This window comes from Agelaius phoeniceus, chromosome 13 (assembly GCF_051311805.1).
Source record: "Agelaius phoeniceus isolate bAgePho1 chromosome 13, bAgePho1.hap1, whole genome shotgun sequence".
Classification (NCBI taxonomy): domain Eukaryota; kingdom Metazoa; phylum Chordata; class Aves; order Passeriformes; family Icteridae; genus Agelaius; species Agelaius phoeniceus.
The window spans coordinates 8,310,254-8,332,818 of record NC_135277.1 but is presented as its reverse complement, the minus strand read 5'-3'; the positions used below and the strand labels follow the sequence as shown (position 1 = coordinate 8,332,818).

The window sequence follows — 22,565 nt, the reverse complement described above, 5'->3', positions numbered from 1 at the left end:
AGAGTTGGCTCTGATTGTGTAAGGGCAGGAGGAGCAGGGACATCCTGCCTGTTGCCCTCAGTAGAGTTGATAATCACATTTCCAAACTGCTTTGTTGCCAATTATTTTAGGGCACTGTCATGTAACTCTTGCTCAGGAAGGTCTACAAGTTTTAACAACCATATGCAGCTTGCCTCCAGGATTGCACCTCCTGCATATTAACACTGTGGAAAAGGAAGCCAGCATGGAATCTCAGCTCTTATCATCAGCCTAGTACTCGGAATATTTAAGCTTACTTGAAAGCCTCTTTTTATAATTATGAAAAAAACATTAATATGGTAGAAGAGTTAAGAATCTCATTTTCCATTTCAATCATCTTATTCATATTCTGAGAATTTTAAGCCAGCATTGAAATCCTTTTCTTATCACACCAGAGAGCCACATTCACCTTTAAGATATTTATTGATAATTAAAAATAGTAAGATGGCAATCACTCATATAAAAACAATAAATCTGAATAAAGCAGGATGACTGGTGGAGGTGGGAGGAGGGTTCCTCCTTGGCTGTCACATCTCTCCAGGCCTCATGGATTGCACAGGGCTGGAAGGATTTTTCCTGAGCACTGGCCAAATCCCACACGGAAGCCATTGCCCTGGCAGTGCCCTAGGGACAGAAAACAACACACAGCTTGTTCTGTGGGGACAGCAGGATTTAGCCAGGAATAAAAGTGAATAAAGGAATAAAGAGACCAAAACCAAGTGAAAACATCTCAGATATGCAATGAGGGGTAAGAGAAAAGAGCACCTGGAAGAGTTCAATAGCCCAGGAATATGGGAAGAAAAGAAGCACAAACTGTTAAACACAGCAATATGCAAGTTCAGTGAATTGATCAGAGAACAAACAAGATGTGCCAGCAATATTTCTGTTTTCAAACCTAACCTGCAGCACCATCAATCTACCTGGCAAACTGATTCACTGCCTGGCCCAGCCCTGCAATTAATCAAATAAATCTGGATTCTCTCTCTGCAGCATCAGGACTGCTCTTGGGATGTTGGGATGCTGGCAGCCAGAAAGGCAGTCATTAAACCCCCTCAAACAGCAGCACCTACCCTTGCAGAAGCTGTTTCACTGGCTAAAGCCAAGTGGTTTAGTTCCCTGAGAAATCCAGCCTCTGACTCCAAGTTCTCATTAATCCTGTGTTACATAAGAGGGGTGGGAGCTCTGCTGGCTGCTGCAGAGCTCAGGGGCTGTGACAGCCTCTCTGACCACGGGACAGCTCTGAGTCTCCCTGCTCCTGTGAGATGGAGGGGGTGGCACTGGGACAGGGACGCTGCAGCTCCTCCAAGCTGCTCCACAAAGAGCAGCCACCAGCAAAGCTGCAGGCAGAGCAGGGCAAGGGACACAGCCTGGCCCCTCTGAGAAGTCTATTCTGTAGCCTTCTGCCAACAGCAGCTGATCAAAGGAAGGACAAGTGGCATATGCTGCATTTTAAGGACTGATTTCATAGCTAGAGATGGATTTTCCTGATGGAAGATATCACCTGCATGTGATAAAAAGCAGCTGCCTTCAAGAAGCCAAGAAGGAGCTCAACAGAACAGCCCCTAATTCCCACTCTTAGCACAGATCAGTGGAAAACCCCCCTGAGGAAGAGAAAGGGTGGGCTCAGGCTGCAGGGCAGCCAAAGTGACTGCAGCACAAAGAGAGACCCTGCCAGCCCTAGCCCACCCTGCAGCTCTCACAGCCAGACTGAAATGAAGTTTTCCAAGGACAGTGGTGTCTCTAAGTGCTTGTGTAAAGCCACAGACAGCATCCTGGTACCTGCCAGGTAATCCTCATCCTTAAGCAGCAGTGGAAAAAGGCACTGTAAGGCCCAGCTCAGCTTCCATTTGCCTCATTAGGCCTCATTGCCAGCTTTCCTTTGAGCAGCAGCTGATTATTTCAGTCCAGTTTGGTTATCCCTGCTGTCAGGCTCAATTTAGAGCAGCACCAAGGAGCAGCACACTGAACAAAGCCAGCCCTGTGCTGCCAGCAGCCCTGGCCTGAGCTCTGTGAGTGCCAAGGAGCTACTGAGGGGTTTTGGCAGGCAGCTGCCAGCACCACCAGGAGCCCTTCCCCTGCCACGCTCCCTCCCTGAGACACTTCTGAGAGAAATACATTTCTCTCATTTCATGTGTTAAGTCTCTGAAATAGGTCCCAGGTGGGGAGTAAGGATACAGAGTTGAAACAGGAAACCAGAAATGATGTGTTGAGCACTTGGCAAGAGCTAATGGCAGTGCCTTGGGAGAGGATGGAACAGCACCAGCCCTGCCCCAGGGGTGCCTTAAGGCCCTGGACCTGCCATACATCACCAAATAAAGAAATAAAGAAATAAATAAACAGGAGCAGCTCCCACACAGCCCCAGCAGCCCCTGCTCCTGGCAATGCCCTGGTGCCACAGCCACAAACTGTGCCAGGGTGGAACAGCCCAGCAGAACAATTGACCTGGCACTGCCCCCAGCTCACAGCAATGCCATCATGCCACCTTTGAAGGTTAAAGGCATTCAGGATTCAAAGCACTTAATGAATTAACACAACTTGTTAATTGGGCAGGCAGAGCGTGGCTCCTGGGCTGCTCACATTTGTCCCCAGGCTGGGTCCCCATGCCAGCAGCTCTAAACTGAGAGGGGCTCCTTGCCAAAAGGGACAGGAGTGTGCAACTGCACAGGGATGTTCATCAGCCCTCACTGTGCCCTAATTTAGGGCTCCTGGCACAGCTGCTGGAGGGAGACTGAGGGCTGGAGGGCAGTGTGGCACTTGGGATTGCTGCAGGAGTGTCCCTGCATCTATGGGGAGCCTGTAGAGAGCAGCCTCACATGGCTGCAGGTTCCAGCATGGACACTCACAGGGCTGGTGGGAGGCTGGAGGAGGTCAGAGGCACTGGGAACTCCTCAGGTTCATCACCCATGGCTCTCTCTAGTACATCTCAGCCTCCAGTTCTCTCAGCATCTTCCTCTGTCCAACTGGCAGCAGCTCACAGAAACAGGATTTTCAGGGCTATTGGATGGGCTGCCAGGCAGGAGGCACTGGAATTGCCTGGGGACTGGAACCCATACATTCCATTTTTTTTTTTCAATCACAGAAAATTCTTCACTTTTCCTAGGTTGTTTTTTTTTTTTTCTGAGAAAACCAGTTTATAATTTTAAACTGTTTTGTCAAAAATCCTAGGAGTCCAGGTTGGGTTGAGCAAGCCCAGGCACACATTAACACCACACCATGAGGCAGCTGCCCACCAGGAGTTTGTCACTCACATTTTCTCTGCCCTCAGTCACACCAGTGAAGCCTCTCCCCACTGCCTGAGCCATGTGCAGACATCTCTGATCACATCAGCAGGATGGAGCTGCTCAGAGCCAGGGGTGGCACTGCCTGGGTCTCAGCTGGTGACACACAACATCCCACAGGACATTCCCCAAAATCCCAGCAGGTCACACAGCAAAGATACTGGAGGCTTGAAACAAAAGTTTCTCATGGCTGCCCTTGCCAAATATTTGGACCCCCAAAGATGAGAGGAAAGGAAAAAATAGATTTGTTTTGCACTAGGATTTGTGTTAAAAAGAAGTAGGAGTGGGATTTAGATCACAAAACACTGTGGTAAAATTAAATTCATAAAATCCTTAGATTATCAAGATGAAAACTAAAACCATGTCTCAGCAGGAAACAGGCCTGAAGCAGAGCCCTTTCCAGAGGGGAGCTGGCCAGCTGCTCTAGAGGGCTCCACGCTGTTTCCCTCATACTTGATTTGCAACACACTTCACTGAGCAGGCCTAGGTTACAAATGAAATATTATTTGAAAAATACCTTTTTTTAGCATTTTCCAAGCTCTGCTCCACATGCAAACTTGTACTGCGGTGGAAACAATTCATCAACTGCTCCTAGTCCTTGGGTATTTTTACCCATAAAGGCAAACCTACCTCCATCATCTCCTTGGTGCTTACACACTGGCATAGCAACAGCATCAAGGACTTAGCAAAGCAAATAATGCATTCTAGAAAGCTTTTGTGGCAGGGAAATATCCATCCCCTGCTTGAGCCTCCTCACAGGTAGGATGGAAAGAGCTGTGCTTGCATGGCAGGTATGCAAGAACAGCCCAGCTCCACACCAGGGGCTGTCCTATGGAAATGTGTCCTTGCTGCAGGTCAGAGCAGCTCTCCAGCCATTACCTGTCAGAATTACTTCATCTCCATCCTGCAGGAACTTCCGAGACTGCCCACTGCCGAGAGGGATTTCTTTTGTTCCATTCCAGGACAGCTCCAGCATGGAGCCAAAGCTCTCTGGCTCCTGCAGCAAGAGTTCATAAACAAATAAACAATTTTTCAGTGTCTTTCCTGCTGTTCAGCTTCTTGCTGCTGGGAGCAGACACACAAGTATGTTACCTCTACTGAACAGAGTTTTTGCTGTTGACTTAATTAATTGATACATTGGGTCCTTTTCCTGACTTTGCATTTTAATTTCTTGCTGGCTATTAGCAAGAATTATTAGTGATGCTTACAGCTGTTATCTGGTGTATTTAACATAGTGTTCAACCTGTTAGAGCAGTTTGGGTCTGCCACAGCAAGAATGGAAACAAGTGGAGGAGACTTCTATAAATCCAGTGCTTTTATGTGATCATGTTTCAGATTTTTAATTGCATTTTGTTCTTCAGAAGAGCAAAGCTGGTTTTTGTGAGTCTTTAATGTCTTCTGCAGTACAATGATCTGAAGATACAAAAAGCACCTCAGAAATGCTCAAAAGTGAAGTACAGGCATCCCAGCTTGCAAACAACTCACCTGAGGCTGTGTTTGAGACAGCATGTACAGGATTTGTGTTTGGTGGTTCAGAAAGTGAGGGCTGCCCAGATATTGTAGCCACTGTCCAAATGGCAGCTCAGGGGGAGTAAAAGCTTGTGAAGCTGGCCCCAGCTTCATTGGAGAAACTAAAAGTTATACCAGGCACCGTTTGCATTCTTTTCAGAAATTAAAAGCTGCATTTCATGGAGGGTAAATGCATTGTGAGGATGCTTCCACACAGAAGTTAATTTGAATCTGTTGTAAAATAATTCTTTGGGAAAGAAGTACAGGAGAGATCAAAACCCCAAAACTCAACAACATAAAAAACCCAGCCAAGCAAAAAGCCCTACCCAAACCAAACCACTTCTCAGTGTGAATTTGGGGCTACCAAAGCAGCAGCCCAGAGTGCCTGGGGGAGAGCTGCAGATGGTTTTGTGGTGCTCAGATCGGGAAGGGCTCAGCCCCAAGCCCTGCTCCATTGGTTCTGGGTTGCTGACCAGTGACTGTCATGGTTTCAGCACTTACAGGTCCACTGATGGTGCCAGAGGCCAGCAGGTCCCCAGGCCTGAGGTTGCAGCCATTGATGGAATGATGAGCCAGCTGCTGCTTCATGGTCCAGTACATGTGCTGGAGGGAGGAGGAACAGGGGCTAAAGCAAGGAGGCAGCAAAGGACAAACTTCTCTGGTGGCCATTAGGCTGTGCAGAGTGGAGTCATGGAGCCTGGCCTATGGCATTCATAAAACCCACACTTTAACATGCAATTTAGTCCCTTAAAATTTTTCTTATTTCAGCTGGATTTCATTTTTCCTCTTCTTCCTCTCTAAGACCAGTGCTGCTGACCCAAGCTCCATGATTACACCCAGTATTTTAACAGCCTTGTAGAAAAATCTGCTTATTACTGATTTGCTGACTACTGATTTACTGATTAAGGTAATTACTATGCAAAGAGCCAAATGTGAATATGAAATGGATTGAGAACTGCTGCAGCTGGCACATAAATCTCCTGGTTTCAATCAGGGGGTGGAGGCAGAGCCACAGAGGGGATGGGGCAGACCCAGGTTGGCAGCAGTGAGTGGCATCCAAATCAGAGCTGTGGCTGCAGAGCTGTATTGCAAGAGACAATTCCCTGCCAAATGCACAGAGCTAAGGATGCTCTGAGCACCCCAAAGTGAGCAGCAGGGAGAGCTGTCCCCTTCATCAAGCATTCAGGTGTCCCCACCTCACAGGGGGGAATCACCACCACCTTCATTTCATCTTTCAAAAATGAAGTGGTTTTCGTTTTTTGGAAAATTTTTGACTGCTCAGGGAAGTGGTGGATTCACCATCCCTGGCAGTGTTCAAAAGGTGTGTGAGTGTGAGGGACATGGTTTAGTCGTGGGCTTGGCAGTCCTGGGTTAATATTTGGACTCAATGATCTTGGAGGCCTTTTCCAACCTTAGTGGTTCTATGATCCTGTTCTATGAGTCTAATGCAAAAAGCAGGGTTTGAAATTGCCTGGGCTGGAGCTGATGGCATCAGCAAGATTGCAAATAAACAAAAGATACTGGAGCTTTACCTTGAAATTGGATCTGCATATAGTAGCTGGCGTGTTCATTCCTTCTCCTGCAGAAAATAAAGGATAAAAAAGAGAGAAGCAATTTGTTTGTGTTGGATGGATGATGTTGGAGTCTTTTTATTTTACAGATGGATGGAGACTTCTTTTATCACTGTAATCCCTAGTGAGAAAGCAGTAATAACATTTTCTATTGCTATGAAGACCGGGATTTCATAGAAAACAAGTGTGTGGGTTGCATTGGAGCAGTATCAAGCTGCCCATTTCCCACTCTCTGCTCTCCTGTGGGAGAAACACCTGGACCCAGAGGTCAGCAGGGCCCTAAGGTGGGGGCTGAGCTGGGTTAACATCTGAATCCCACACAAACCTCATTCCATGCCTGTGCAGGGAGACCCCTCGGGGACCCTCCTCAAGGGGAGCACTCCCTGCTTGGCACATTGCTGCAGGGAGCAGAGCAGTTCTGCCCCTGTCTCTGGGCAAAGCAGGAAAAGAAGGAGCACAGAGCCCAGAGCAAAGTGCCTGAAGGTTGTTGGGGTGCCACAAAATTTAACTGGCAATTGCAGCTTTGTAACCCACCCAGCTTTGCCATACCTTTAATGGCAACAAAGAGCTTGATGTCAAAAGTGTAGGGCTCTTTATCCTGAAGGTAGGGCAGTGGCTTGGGATCCTAAAAGAACATAAAACACATCATAAACCAAAAGGAATTTAACAATCCACAAGCCATTCCAGTGAGTACTGTGTACCCAGCCTGTGCTGCACAACCCATTCACTTCACCATTCTTACTGCTCAGATTATCACTTTTCTTGGTCTCATGCACACACTTTTAAAGATCTTTCTGAACAGACATGATACCCATGTAATCCAATTCCTTTTTCTGCACAAGGCTTGCAAAAGCCATGCCCATCATTTCAGCATGGATGTTAATCCAGCACAGAGTGCCAGCACACCTTTGCTCTGTGCCTGCACAAAGATGGTGAGGTCTCTGCAAGACTCTCTCATCTTTCCCTGTTTTAACCACCTGCACAATGCAGACAACTGGAAATGCTTGAACAAAGTGCTCTGGCTTGACTCCAGCCTCTCTCCACCACTTACTGCTACCAAAGACCCAGAAGAAGCTCTGATTAGTTTATTTTCCAGGTGTTTTAAAGATGATTTTTCTGCCCCCCTCAAGCAAGATGACACCACAACATGTGCCAGGGCCAGTGACATCAATGAGCACTTGGACTCAGAGGGCCCTGGTTGCCTTCATCTGCTCAGAAGCAGAACTGTGAATACCATGGAGACAATCCTTGGCATGAGGCAGCTCAGTGATTTCTGCTGATGTCACCTTCCAGCTCTGCTGACATTTTTCCAGCACTGCTTTTCCTTTATTTCAACCTTTTGTCTTGCTGACCTGCACAGGGTTTGGCAGCACAAATGGCATGAGAGCTTCCATGGTGACAACCCACGGAGAGATGGTTGTGCCAAGGCTTTTGCTCAGGAAAGGACCCAGGGGAACATATTCCCACTTCTGGATGTCACGGGCTGGGAAGAGAACATTCAAAGCAATGCAGGTAAATATATCCTAGCAATTGCACATCCCTCAGACCCATGAAAGAGTAACATGCATTGAAATTGCCAGCCCCAGCCTTTTCTAGCTGTTGTGCCCAAATCCTAATTTAAATCCATCCATTTTCAACCCAATTTCCTTAGATCAGCTAGATTAGGATGATAAGTCAGCAATAAGTAAAACAAACCAGATCATCCCCATATAACCAGTATTTTTCCCCCCACTTAAATTTTTATAATGTGTAATAGTTATAATTTATTATATATTAATTATAATATATAAATTATAAAAATAAATTTATAATTATCTTTTTATACCCAGCTAATGGTCTTTGCCAGCCATAGAGAGAATTTCAACAAGTTAAATCTTTGCAGAGACTGAGGGATTTGTGATTGCCAAATCCTTTTCCTGACACTGAAATCAATCATCATCCTTGGTATCACCATCCTTATGACTCCTCCATCCCTGCCCAGAAGAAACTAGACTGACATCAGCTCTTTCATAAGTAAATAAATCTTCATTAGGCAGCGATTTCTGGTTCTACTAATTGATCAAAGATGGATTGATGCAGGCAGCACTTCATTTCCATCCCTGGCACCAGTGGTTTCAGTGATCAGTTGTGCCGTTAGAATATGGGATTTGTGCCTCTCTGGGGTTCCCGTGGTGCTGCACCCCCCTCTCCAGGCAGGCCCCCACAGCAGCGCTCACCGCTCCAGTCGTTCATCAGCACCATCCCAAAGATGTGCTCCTGGGCCCTGCTGATGGGAATGGGCTCCCCAAACTTGTTTCCAGGACCTACAAAGAACGCCTGAAATCAAAAAGCAATGTGTTGATTGTGGTTTTGGAGCTGAAAATCTTTGCTGTGCAGAGGAGTTGCGGACAGCAGCAACAGAGGCAGGACAATGAGTTTTGCACCATTTCCCACACACATTTGGACGAAACCCATGGCCTGCTCCCCTTTTCTTCCCCTCCATGAAGCTGGCAGGCTTGAATTACTTAAGAGCTCTGTGTTGCTAAGAGACAGGCATTAAACAAGGGCACGATGTTGTCAAAATGCAGGAGGGAAAAATGGTCCCTCCTAATTGGAGTCTGGGTGCAGAACAGGTTTGCCCACTGAAGGGACTGATTGCTGCAGACAGGGAACAGGAAGGAGTTTAAAGTCATCCAAGGGGACACTGAATGTGGCTGGAGCCTGATGAGACAGTGGGCAAGGACAGGCAGGGGGAGAAATGTGCCCCCTTTGTAAAGCAGGCCATGAACTGGGTGCCTGCACTCGTTCCCTTAGGAATCCACAGCCTGCACATGCAGAGGATTTTATGGGAAATCTCAGCTGTCTCTTTCTGTCTGCAATATGGAAGTTTTTCCTTCTGTTCTTGCAGCAGCCAGCAGTAGAGCTCAGGCTGGAAAGCAGAGCCATGGCAGCCCCATGGGAACCCCACTTTGTGGGACTGCATCTCCCTTACAGCATTAAAGAGTTTCACCACATTTTTATAACCATTTCCATCAATATTACATTTCTTCCACTACTTTTTATTTTAAAGGGAAAAGATTGGGAATAAAACATACAAAAATTATATAAGCTATTAAAATGATATAAATCTTAATAGGATCCCATTAAACCCTCCCTTCTGGACCACACTAAGCCACAGCATGATGTGCCTTCCCACCATGTTTTTTTACAACACCCACAGCACAGGTTTTAACTTTCCAGGCAGGAGAATCAGGAGTCAGAATCCCACTGCCAAGAACTCTGCTCTAGCACAAGGTGCAGACAGCCTGGACTGCCCAATCCCCAGTGTCCACTGATGGATCCTGGCTGCACTGCTGACCAGGAAATGGGCTGTGGTGGCTGTGAAAAAGAATTCTGCTGCCTGACTGCACCACTGGTGCTCAGCTTTGGCCAGGTGAGCTCTTTCCAGCCTGAGAGCTGTATGAGCAAACCTCCCAATGAGCTAAGGCACCCTGCTCCTCACCCAGAGCAAAGGTTTGCTCCACAGAAATCCTTACTGCCTGCAGCACAGCTCAGAGAGGAGCACAGGAGTGGGCCTTATGGGACATTCAGTTTAGAAGAAGCTAAACCCACCCTTTCTTCCCTGGTTCTATTTTAATATATTTGAAGTCATAAGGAGAAAAAAGCCTCTCACCATTTCTAACTCGATATCCAGACGTTTACAAGCACCAAACACTGGAGGTTTATCTGTGGGTAGAAGCAAGAATATATTACAACAGGGAGGCAGCTAGGGAAATAGAAGTAATGGCCAAAAGAAACAGCAGCTGGTGCTGCTTGGCATGGAACAGAAAATTGACTTAAACCAGGCCTTTCTCTTGCCCTGACCCCAGGCTGGGCTTTAGGCAAGGCATCCCAGACCCTTCCACCCCACTACTCTGTGATGTGGAGCTAAATTACAGAATAAAAGAAACAAGAATCCAGATTAAAATCCCCCAGAACTCACCATTGTCAGGTTTTGTTTGTCCCATGGGTCTCCTGATGGGCGTCCCAGACACCACAACAGAGGATGCCCGGCCGTGGTAACCCACAGGTAAGTGCAGCCTTGGGAAAGAGCACAGGGCCTGGGTTAGCTGGGTGCCAGAGCAGTTTTGGGGGTGCAAGCACCACGGGAGGGTGGGGTACGAGGAGAAGGAGCTCTGTATGCATGGGCACAGACCTCAGTACCTTACTCTGATATAAGGAAGGGAGCAAAATATAATAACAAAGCCATGTTGCAGTCTTAATGCCCTGCTGTGCCACTGCTCCAATCAATTCCTTGGATCTTAAAATCTGCTTTCTTTTCACTCAGCAAAACCTAACTTTTTAGGTATGTTTGTCTTTGAACTGGGGGCTGCACAGTCACTGGTGTGGCCACTGCAATGAAGGGCAGTGCAGGTTCAGCTGAGGCTGGGGACGTGTGGAATTTGGTTCTGGTATTGAACTCTGGACAGCACTGATTCTCATCTGCTATGAACTGAAACCAGTGTGACCCTGAAAAACTACTCAGACCTTTGAAACCTCATGTATGTGTAAGGATAAGTCTGCAAAATAATGCTGCACTAGAGAGCATCCAAGGCACCCACCAGTTCGGCATCAGAGCGTTCTCCTTCCCCCTGAACATGATCCCAACGTTTGTGGCATGCTGGCGTGAGGAATAGAAGTCAGTGTAATCTCCTGCATGGGGAAAGAAGCCACAAAACAGGGATCAGTGGCAGGCAAGGCCCTCATCTGTGGGGCTGAAGCACCTCACCCACTGCTGGGAAGGGAAGGAGCAGAGAAGGAGACAGTGGGAGCGCTCAGGTGTCACAGACATCTTTTATGAAAAATCTTTTTTTTTAAGATTTTTCCTCCTGAGAAGCTGAGAGACCTCAGGAACAAAATGTAAACAATGGTTATCTGCTGCTGTGGAATGCAACAGGTAGATCTTTGATTAACTCATGTTGGTTGTTTCTAATTAATGGCCAATCACAGCTGGCTCAGACAGAGAGTCTGAGCCACAAGCCTTTGTTATCATTCTTTCTTTTTCTATTCTTAGCCAGCCTTCTGATGAAATCCTTTCTTCTATTCTTTTAGTAGAGTTTTAATATAATAGATATCATAAAATAATAAATCAAGCCTTCTGCAACATGGAGTCAGATCCTCATCTCTTCCCTCATCCTCAGACCCCTGTGAACACCATCACACTCGGGGATGTCAGAGATAGCATAAAGGGGTGCTTAACAGTTCACCTATACATTATGTAGACAAAAATGAAGTTTTTTGGGGTTTTTTTTAAGTCTCCAGTAGAGAAGAGAAGGCAAAAGGCAGGACATAAAGCAGCAGCCCCCTTTCCATAGTCAAGCAATCCCCGCTGCTTTCCCTGCAGCCGGCGGCAGCGGCGCAGGGACCCGGGCGATACTCAGGACATCTGCTGCCCTCTGCTGCCATCCCTGCAAACAGCTCCCACTCCCGAGCCACGGGAAAACACAGGCAATGAGGGGAAAACACCCAATGGGAGGGTGTATTTGCATCATGTTGGTCAGGGAGCTCAGTAATAATTATCCAGCAGTTCCAGGAGCATCCAGCAGTAAGTTATCCCTGCAGTTCCAGCCTCCCAGAGCAGGACCCAGCCAGCCAGGAGAAGCAGGAACCACACACGGGACAGAGCTGCACCTAAGGGCTGTGGAATCCTAAATACACCTCCCATCTGTGTGATCCTGCTTGGTTACACCAGGGCAACCCATTCCCAGCAGCCATGGGAGCCAGGAGCCAGCAATTGTCTCACAGGACATGTTCAACATGAAACTGTTTTCAGGAACTCCTCATGGTTCCTCTGGGACAGGCTAGACTTTGTCCCAAACCAGGGCTGTGCCCCCAGGAAGGCAAAAGCCAGCTCAGAACAGAGCTTAGATAGAAAATGGGCAAGCTCACATCCCTGTTCCTGTGCAGGTCATGCCCTCAAGTGACTTTGACCAGGTTGGTTTGGGTCCAAACACAAATTTCTGCTAAAAGCAGGAAATGCTTATGTATCTATATGAATGTAGGAATCCCAAAGCAGTCCTCATGGGAGTGGAGGCAAGATCTGGGATGCAGAGTGCAAACTCATACTTGTTCACAAGGCTGTGCTGGAATATCTGCCTTGGAAACTTTGCAACATCTGAAATATTTTCTGATGGCAAAAGGGGAAATTGTTGGAAACTGAACAAGTGTTTCTTTCCTGGCTCTAGTCACAAAGGCCTGTGGTGATGCCAAGCTGATGACAGGAGTTATGTACCACCAGACACCCCTGATTTAGTGGAAATTGCATCCAGGAGTGCTCTGGATGCTATTGAGCTTCCCCAGGCTTTTATTCTTTTGCCACAGACAGCACCTAGCTTTCATTATGTGCAATAATCTACTTGTGGCTGCTGCAAAGGCCATTCCCTGTCACAGCTATGATGTGTCTGTCTGGGGCAGCTGGAAATGAAGCAGCTGCTCCTGTGGGAGCACAGGGCAGTGCCAGGAGCCCCTGGCTGCCCCCACACTCACCAATGTGGGCAGGCAGGTGCATCGTCGCAGCAGCTTGAGGTACAAATGCCCTGAAATGAAAAATGATGCCTTCAGATCTCAGCAAACTTGCAGCTCCCACCCCTACGAAGCATGGAAGAGGCTGACTTGCTCCCCCAGCTCCTTCCTTAATTTAGTTTGCAAAAAAAAAAACTAAAAAAACAATAAACCTGGCAGAAAAGCTGGTGACTGCACAGGCTGCTGTTCCTGGGATGGCTGCAGCAAAAGGAGCAGCTGCCAGGGGCTGGCTGGATTCACAAGGGACACAGAGAAATCCCAGAGCCCCTGCCCAGGACAGCACTGCCTGTGCTGGGTGGGAAGGATCAGTTCATGGCTCGTGGCTCCTGGGGGCTCTGATTCCAACTGCTGGCCCTGCTCATGTGGCAAGCAGCAGCTCAACCCCTGTCCTGCTCATGAGAGCCTAAATCCTCCCAGTTCCCCTGGCAGGACAGGGAGGAGCAGCTCCTGCTCAGGGCCAGGGCAGGCATTGTGGTGCCTAAAGCATCACTCCAGACAAAGGAGAGGTGTGGGGTTGATGGACACCCACGTTTTCCATCAGCACAGAGCAGAGCACAGTCCTCCTCTCCAGTCCCTACACCACTGCACAGCCCCAAAGCTGCAGCCAATTTGTGACCACATGCTCAGTTTTAGCAGAGTCAATTGGTTACTGAGAACAAACTGGGGAGTGTCCCCTTCCTGCACCAGGTGTGACAGGCAGCTGGGAGGGGTGGAGACCCTTGAACCGTGTCTGCATGGAAGGCCATGGGGCAGGAGGGGGGCCAGAGCACCAGCCCAGCCCCACAGAGAGCAGAGCTCTGGACACACCCAGGGCAGAGCTGGAGAGCGACACCCTGGATCTGCGGGCAGTCCCGGGACTAATCAGAGATTAATCTTTAGGCAATTAAGAGACGGAAGCACTGGACGTGCACAAACCCCAGTTAATTCCCACGTAGGAGGCAGGTGGCCACGTCAGACTGTTGGTTTTGGTGTGCTGTCACTCAGGTGGCACAGGCACAGCTGACACCTCCCTGTGCCACTCTCTGCTCCCTCACCTCCTCCTCAGTTGCGTGTTGTCCCTCAGGGTGGGCTCTGCAGCTGACAGCAGCTTCTGCAGGAGAGCCCTGGCCTCGCTCCACGCCGGCCGGCCCAGCCCCATGAAGGCATTCAGGGTGGGCTGACAGTGACACACAGGGGCAGGGACAAAGAAAAAAAATCTCATTTTTACTTATCCTTCACTGCAGGAAGATGTCCCACACTCCCATCCTGGTGTTGGATGCCTGTGCCCGGGGTTATGTGGCTGTGGCTGCCCAGAGCAGCCATGCCCTGCCCATGGCTGCCCACAGCCCCATCACAGCCCTCTGCAGCAGGACCATGCTGGCATCACCCCATGCTTCACCCCTGCAGCCCCTGCTGGCTTTGATGTCTCAGCCAGCTCTAGACAGAGGTTGTTCATATTTCCCTTTATCCTTAACACACAACCTCCCTGTCATTAATATCCCATCCATGGAGTGTTGAGGGCACAAGCACGAGTGAATTTGCATTTAGGCTTTGTGTCAGACACCTGCATTGCCAAAGGATGACGACTCTTTCCTGGAAAATGACCTTTGGACCTCCCCAATGCCCCTGCTGTCCTTGCAGTCACACCTGTGATGGTTTTTGCTCTACCAGAACCCACCTGACAACATATTTCCAGGTCATGTTCTTTATCTCACCACCAGTTGCTAAAGTGCCTTATGGAATATTTGCTAAATGCTTGTGGAAATTATACCAGACACTGATAAATACCTGGTCAAAGACGTGCTGGTGTTTGGCAAGAGCTGGTCCATTGAAAAGGTGTTTGATGACGCTGAGATCCAAAATCTGGTCACCAATGGCTACCCCAAGCCTGTGCCGAGGCTGCAAAGCAGCAAGAGAAGGGGGGGGAAGAGAAAAAAATTGATGCTTGTAGCCAAAAATGCCCCAAAGAGGGCACAGGGGAAGACAGTGACCACAGAGAGTCAAAGCCATCCAGGACAAAGGTCTGGTACCACAGCAATGGACCATCAAGAGCCCTCTGAGTCTGGCTGCTGAAAAAGGTTAAGCCCTATGGGCAGAGCATCACTGCAGACTCCCTGCAGACCTTGAGGGGTGGAAAAGAGCCCCATCCCCATCTTTTGGGGAAAGGATAGCAGAACAAGCAGAGGTTTATCTCCCTGCCCTCTTTCCCCCAGAAGGAGGCTGACTTGCTCATTAACACCCCTCATTAACGACATGCATTGCAGATTAAGCCCATACATCTGCAATATGCTGTGAAGAGGGAAAACACTACTGCTCCTCCTGCCAGTGGGGAACAGCAGCAGAGGGGGGCCATGGGCAGGGTGAATTCCATCCCTGTGGACATGCCATTGGAGCAACAGCCATTTCTGCAGCCCAGCTGCTCCCCAGAGGACTGAGGGTGCTCTGGTGATGCCAGCAGGCACACCATGCCCAGGCACATGGATTCTGTGCCTCGCTGGACGAGGTGCCCTGCACCACCCGTCCTCACAGCACACCAGGAGCTCAGAACCCCCACGCCAAGCCCAGGCTGGATCCCTGCTGGATCCTCACTGCAGGAACAGCATCCCACACATGGGGAAATGCACAGATGCAGCCAGGAGACAAAGCTCCTGCTCATGCCCCGGGCCACGCGCAGCCAGCGGCGACAGACCCAGGGCAGCTGCACGGGGCAAAAACACACCACAGCCTCCATTATTGTGTCTCTGGGCAAAGAGAGACAAACTGTTACAGCCACTCTGAAAAGCAGCTCACCAAAATAACCATCTTCAAAGATGCATGCTAGTAAACATATTTTTCAACCTTTAATTTCCAAACAAGATTCCAAATGTGGTAGTAGGTGTTTATTCAGCAAACATTCCTGCAGGAAAAAAACTAAAGGTCACGTCAGGTTAATTTGTAACTGGGATAGTCAGGAATGACACCAATTGTTTTTGCCTGAAATCATTAAAACATTCAGCTACCTTCAGAACATTGTTCTCCTAAATAACTTCTGTAAGTCTTGCCTGTCATTTCACAGGGTTTGAGTGAAGATGTCTTTTTCAGAGAACAGTTACTGAGGAAGGCAGAAAAATAATCCAAACTTGCTAGATAACAGCATGCACATCTTGGAATAGATTAAACACACCATTTCATTTTATCTTCAGAAAATACCACATCAGAAAACACAATCTTCAGGTTGTTGGTTTTTTTTTTAACCTACATGGATAACTAGCAGAAACCAGAAGATAATGATGAAGTTTCCATAAGCAATGACAAATAAATTCTCCACTTTTTCCTTCTGAGAAGCAGCTCTTGGCTTGTTTCCCTTTCTCCAGGAGCTCCATCCTGTCAGGCCCTCAGAGGTGTGAGGTCCAGCCCAGCTGGGCTCAGTTCTGATGAAAATTGGGAATTGAGAGCTACCTCTTTGGTAGAAAGGTTGAACCACATTTTCTTATGTGATCATCATAAAATAGAAGGCCTGGAGCTGGCTCAGCTGGCAGGCTTTGGGCCCAGCTTTAAACATGACACATTTGCACACACTTAATGCAGCATTGCATAAACATACACCCAATAGAACACAATGGGTCAGCTGCAAAAACAGGTAAAACACATTTGGTGCCCTGGTTTAATGCTTTGGCAGTCACCAACAAAACTCCTCAAGAGCAGTAGTTAATGGGGTTTCCTAAGGGTGATTACAGTCACAAAGAAAATGAAAGATCAAGTTAAAAATTAAAAAATTGAGTGTGAAATGTACTGTGCCTCTACATAGGGAGTGGAAGGGTCAAATACAGATTAAATGATGTCACAGAAATGATCAAAACCACACAAGAACTACTGTACATATTAGCCACAGTATTTCTCATCAGTATTAACACTTCTGATTTCTTTTGTGCAGTTTCAAAGAAGCTGTAATCAAAATAACCACACTAAGGAAGCAGACAATGTGTCAGCTACAGCTTTGCCATCAGGTCAGGAAGCCCTGAGTGTCTCAGGCTGGGAAGTCTCCTTTATCCCACATTGCTGGGAAATTCTGCTCTCTCATAGCCCTGGCACAATTACAACATCCCAAGAACAAAGTTTGCCGTTACTCACCTCCTCCTTTGTGGAGAAAACCCCATAGGGGAGGTTTTGGAGAGGAAAATCAGAGTCCTTGTCTACCTGGATGAAAGACATGCTGACCCCCAAGCAGCCCTGCTTACACACAGCTCCCACCTGCCAGGTGCTTCACACCTTCCTCGGAGGAAGATCCTCTCCAGGTGCTGCAGCCCAGAGCAGAGGAGCATCAAATCCCACCCTCTGTCCTCAGGCACACACCAATCCCTGCTCCGGGGCCATCCCACCCCCTGCCCGGGCCCTGGCAGTGGTTAATCAGTGCCAGGGCTTGGCCTGAGTCAGCAGCTGGGAGCTGCTCCCAGCCAGGCACTGACCCTGGGGTATTTACATGTGTGGCACTGAATTTAGGGGTGGACTTGATGTTCTTGGAGGTCTCTTCCAACCTTAACACTTGCATGATTTTACAAACTCTCACATGAAACTGAGGCCTTCCTGTAACAGGGGTGAAGGATCCAGCAGCTCTAAGAGCACAGGTAACTGCCCTGGTTTCACTTTAGAGGGGTCACTTTTGTGCCAGGGCCCTGGTGAAATGATTATGTCCATACTGACTCTCCCACCACAAGCTCAGCAGCCCTTGGGAAGTTGCACAATTCACACCTGAAACTGCACCTTTTGTGGTTTTCAGTTTTGCAATACTGCTGCACCTTGTCAAGTTCTTCCATTTTCTCCAGATCGTTCCACCACCTTAAAACCAGAGACACATGTGCAGCCAACCAAAAAGAACTGGGAAGCTTGGTGCTTCTGCTCCCAGTCCCAGCATTCTCCCACCTGCAGCAGAAAATTCACTCATTGTCAGTAGAAGCCAATGAGGAAACATCCTTGAAATTAGAACTAAATAGTAAAGGCCACATCTTTCCAATAAAAACAGGAAGACACTTGTCATAGCCAAGCCAAAGAATTGGTTTGCTGCTCAACCTTTTTTTTTCTTTTTTGGCAGTCATTAGAAGAAATGCAGCAAATGGTACAGCCAGAGATTCAGTGCAAGATGATATAACAGCATCATCTGTGACAGCTGCTCACTCACTGAGACACAAGCTCACAAGGTGCTGTTTGAAAAGGGGTCTTATTTAAACATCACAATGCCTAGCTTGTGGAAGATTTCCTGTAAAATTTACCCTGACTGTTGGAAATGTTTTAAACACAGTGAAGAGGTTTTGTGGACAGATTGTAGGATCTGGGCTATAGAACCTGCTTATTCCAAAACTCAAACAAAACCATGTTGAAAACCTGTTCCAATACAGAGATCAATGTGAGGAGACAGCCCAAGCATTTTGTAGTGCTGTGAATGTGCTGGTGTTAATTAAAATGTTAATCTGCTAACCTCAAGCTGATGACACAAAATACAGACTGAAGTGCAGATCAACCACCAGGGTAATACAGGGCATTGCCAAAGCAAACAAACATGACACAATTCTCAGGCGTCACAGAAAGGTGGACAACCAGTCTAAATGTAAGCTTATCAACAGATAGGAAGTATGAATACCTTTCTTGTACCTTTCCTTCTTTCAGGCACCAGAGCACACAAACATACCAGGTTTTCCCCCACCTTGTGAAATCTATGGCATGTTCTCTCTGCTTGGCCCAGAAGCATTGCTGTGATGTGAAAGGAAGATTGGTCAGGAGGGCACATAAGGAGAGAGAAAAGGAAAAGAGACCAGAAAGAGGGAAGAGGGAGGACTCAAAGTGAGAAGGATTAGAGAATAGGGAAGTAGCAGCAGGGAGGAAAGCAAACAGAAACACCCACCAAAGATGACACTGCTGCTCTTCCATGCCTTGTGCTGTGTATGAGGAAGTTTAGCAAATGCTTTGAGGAAATACAGGCTCTCTGACCCATGATAAGGCAGACCATTACTGAAATTTGCCAGTAAGTTATTTTTTCTTTACTTCCTTTACTATAAACTCCATGTGCTTCATAGATTGTGGTTAGGCCATTTGTGCAAGCACAAGCTACTTCATTTATTATTCAGTCTTGCAGATTACTTTCTGTTACCATTAGAGAAAGCTTCTTCTGCTGCACAGTTTATATCCTAAATGTAGTGTTTTATCTACTAATTGCCAGCCATAGCCTTTTTAAGAGCATGCTGAATTTTAAAATCAACAGACAAGGTCTGGAATCTGCAGTGTCTCCCTGGTAGTTACAGGTGAAGAGATAAAAAAACACATCAGAATTTAGCTGGCATTGGGATACATGTGGTAGCTGTGAATAAATACACTTTAAGTAAAGGAACCATCAATGGAAGGTCCCCATTAAAATAAGCAAGAGAAATCCAACTTATATATGCCAGTGACAGCCACAGGGGCTCAGATTTTTTTAAATTTTATTTAATCAAAGTTAAGACGTGGATAAACATAAATACAGCACAGGTACTTCAGATCATTCTTCATATTTGTGTACAGACAAACTGATGGATGTAATCCCAATGAAAACTGCAGTCAATGAAGTGCATACAGCCTTCCCCCCACACACACAAAAACAAACCCCAATTTAAAAAAAAAAAAAGAAAACAACAAAAAACCCCACACAATCTCAGCACACACTCTCATTACAAATGATTCATACATAAATAGGTAGAGGGTGCAAACAAGCTAATATGCGAACATGTATAACCTCTCGTTAATGGGAAAAAAAAACCAGAAGCAGCCATAATGATTAAAATACATTCAGTTACTGATAACTAGTTGTGCCATACAAGGCATTATCAATAAAAAAAAAAAAGGAAATTGTGCTGCAGAGAAAAGCTATATACAACAAGAAAATAAACTGCAAAGTTAACGCATGCATGTTTTATCCTGGAAAAGCACAGCCCTCCAATATTTTCTCCATGTTTGTTATAAAAGCCCTCTGCACTCAACTAAAATTAAAATGATCTTAAAGGATAATACTTGTAAAGTTTACTTAAGTCTTCAGCCACAGAAAACTGCAATGAAAATAATGTTCAGAGTCATTTTCAAAACAAAAAAACAAAACAAAAACAAAAAAATCTATTCATCTGATGACATGCATGATTAAAAGGTCTAGGCAAGATACACTGCTCTACGTTCCTGATGACTAAGGAAAAAAGCTCAAGTCAATTTAATCTGCAGATGGTCAGAAGATTTTTGTATTCCAGCAGAAGCAGCAGTTCAGATCTTCTGGATCTTTTCCCCAACAACTACAGGATTCTCTTTTCTGATTTTCTCAGCAGCATCAGCTTTGTAATTGTAAGAGCAACTGTGTACATCTGAGTAACGGTGCATTCCACAGTAAACGTTCCCACACCGGCATTCGAACCCTGTGGACAGAAACAGCAGCTTAGACATTTCAACATTCCTGATGACACTGGTTTGCTTTAAATCCTGAATGTGTTCACTCACTAGCAGTAAATCTCAGTCACCAGTGTCAATCAATCAGCCAAAGAGCCTCTGCTGCAGAAAGCATAAGAATCACAAGTAATACATTTTTAAGTGATTACAGCAAGATTTGTCTTGACCATTCCTTCTTTTTGCATGACTAGCACAGAACATTCCTACAGAACTCCTGCTCTTTTGCCGTGTTTATGAATCTTCACCCTCCAGAACTCAGGCCCTTTCACTGGACCACTGTTGGCTAGTGAATGGCAGCAAACTATCATCCAATTCCTTAGCTAAGCAGACTTCCAAAAGGAAGTATTTGGAATTATGAACTTCACTTTAAGACAGGAAGCTGAAAAACAAAACGATACATGAATGTCTAATCTAGTGAGAGTCATCTGAAAGCACCTTTGACCCTTATTTCAAATCAATATCAAATGACCATTCCCCATTTTCCCTTTAAGATAACATTTCAAAAGGCCAAAGCCTAAACAAGCCTAAGGAAAGTGAAATTAGTATTTCTTACCAGTCAGTCCAACCTTCTTCCTGCACATGAAACAACGATTCTTTTTCTGTTTTGGTTTGTCAAGCGACTTGTCCTGTTCTTCAGGTGTAGGCTCTGCATTCTCTGACACTGAAGCTGACATAAAAAAAAAAGTTAGTAAGAACAGTGGAGAAAAGAGTCTCTCTCTCCCCTTTTAAGTCCTACAATAATCTAAAGCCCATGCTGTACATTTGGCCATTTTGCTGCTGTTTCCATGTCTGAAGTGCACTGGTGTCTCCACAGCAACTGGAACTCTCCCCTTCTAGACCTTCGATATAATTTAAGAAACGAATTCACCAAATGCTTGAAAATACCACAAAAAACAACCAAAACAACAAACATAGGTTTAACAGCAAGATTCAGCACTGTCAGATCCAGGAAAAAATTCAACAGCCAAGTGTTTCCTCACAGTGTTACTTGCCCAGCTCCCAAAATCTGCTTGCAAGAAGTACTCTATGTAACAGGATCAGTTGAGCCAAACACCCTCTTTCCAATCCTGAATCAACATTATTTTTGCTGAAGACTGCAACATGGAGGCCACACAAAACACACTGTCTCAGAACAATCTCTACCACTGTGATGCTGCTGCTCCTGCACACCTGGAAAAAGCCTACACAGGACATAAGTCACTGCCTGGGGTGAGAAACACCAGCTCAAGAGACCCAGGCTTACAGGGTGGAACTACACTGCACTGGAGCCCAGAAGGGAGCAGGTAAAAACCTAATTTTAAAGATATTTTTCCTAAGACATCTTTCAACCTACTTTAGTGCTCTCTCACATCTAAAAGAAACAGGCTAGAGGTTGTGTGGGAGAGTATGAACAAGTAATAGTAGTATTTGCCTGAGTCAGGTAAAAATAGAAGTTGGCTGGTTTTCCTCAAGTATTTGCACATTTCTTACATTACAAAGCAGAAATAGAAACAAAAAAAAAAAACCCAACTTCATTTCAAGAAGGGCCAAGAGCCAACCTCTGCCTACCAGACATAGCTGGACCACAGCAGGACAAGTCTCCAGTGAGTAAGACACACAGAAGTTGGGAATATTTGCAGCAAAGAACAAAAGCAAGCTCCAGCTGGGAGGAGTGTGGATGGAAGCAGAGCTAGAACCAGTGTTGTAAGGAAGGGAATGCAACAGCAAGCTCAGACATTTGTCAGGGAAAAAGCTGCAGGCAGCTCTGTGCAGCTGGACTTTTGTTTGTCAGAGACTGTCAGATGCAGTTCTGTGCTAGCTCTTCACCAGCTGACAGCTCTTCTGCATGACAAATCCAGTGGGGTTTTTCATGTGCTGCTATTCTGATCTTTTTTTTTTTTTTTTTTTTGAAAGGAAAGGGCACTCATCACTTTTGCTATGTATCAAAACATTGTACTAAGCAACATCAATGGATAGCAAGATACCTGATCACCAGCAAAGACTTTGCCTGAGGGGACAGTATATTCCACAGATTAATCTAGCAAAGATACTATTATACATGGTCTATTAATTCCTTCTCAGACACCATCTATGTTACAAGCAGAGCTTCTCTTTGTCCTGAAATTTATAACAATTCATAGTTCACAAAGAAAAAAAAGTTCAATGCCTTTAAATGGCTGTTAAAGGGCACATTTCTGAGTGGGCATAATATCAAAAGGATTGCAAGATAAGAACCAAAATCAGCAAGGACTAAAAG

The 22,565-nt window shown here is 46.3% G+C and overlaps 2 protein-coding genes across 7 annotated transcripts in view; both read right to left on the bottom strand.

Annotated features, from left to right (window-relative positions):
- Positions 1-422: 422 nt before the first annotated feature.
- Positions 423-19,211, bottom strand: FAH (fumarylacetoacetate hydrolase). Its single transcript, XM_054642284.2, has 14 exons — positions 17,006-19,211; positions 14,684-14,794; positions 13,951-14,072; positions 12,881-12,930; positions 10,957-11,047; positions 10,338-10,435; positions 10,029-10,081; positions 8,593-8,692; positions 7,729-7,859; positions 6,926-7,001; positions 6,338-6,384; positions 5,307-5,408; positions 4,176-4,293; positions 423-642 (listed from the first exon to the last, which is right to left on the bottom strand). Exons 1-14 carry the CDS (start codon positions 17,084-17,086, stop codon positions 563-565), a joined length of 1,260 nt encoding a protein of 419 aa, XP_054498259.2. The 5' UTR covers positions 17,087-19,211; the 3' UTR covers positions 423-562.
- A 116-nt stretch (positions 19,212-19,327) lies between these two features.
- ZFAND6 (zinc finger AN1-type containing 6) overlaps positions 19,328-22,565 on the bottom strand; it is a 36,507-nt gene continuing 33,269 nt past the window's right edge. For all 6 annotated transcript variants that reach the window (XM_054641826.2, XM_054641827.2, XM_054641828.2 and 3 more), the window contains 2 exons: positions 20,883-20,996; positions 19,328-20,298 (listed from right to left, as the gene is read on the bottom strand). In XM_054641826.2, coding sequence (XP_054497801.1) covers positions 20,150-20,298; positions 20,883-20,996 — 263 coding nt within the window. In that variant the 3' untranslated portion in view covers positions 19,328-20,149. The remainder of the gene's footprint in view (positions 20,299-20,882; positions 20,997-22,565) is intronic.

What these genes read in the sequence shown, in the direction of transcription:
- FAH (XM_054642284.2), bottom strand. Translation starts at nt 17,086, where the DNA reads ATGTCTTTCATCCAGGTAGACAAGGACTCTGATTTTCCTCTCCAAAAC. An exon ending in GCACCTGCCTGCCCACATTG is followed by an intron (nt 11,048 to 12,880) that starts GTGAGTGTGGGG and finishes TTCCCCATGCAG; the next exon opens with GAGATTACACTGACTTCTAT. An exon ending in TGCTGCCAAACCCTGTGCAG is followed by an intron (nt 7,002 to 7,728) that starts GTCAGCAAGACA and finishes ATGTTCTTTTAG; the next exon opens with GATCCCAAGCCACTGCCCTA.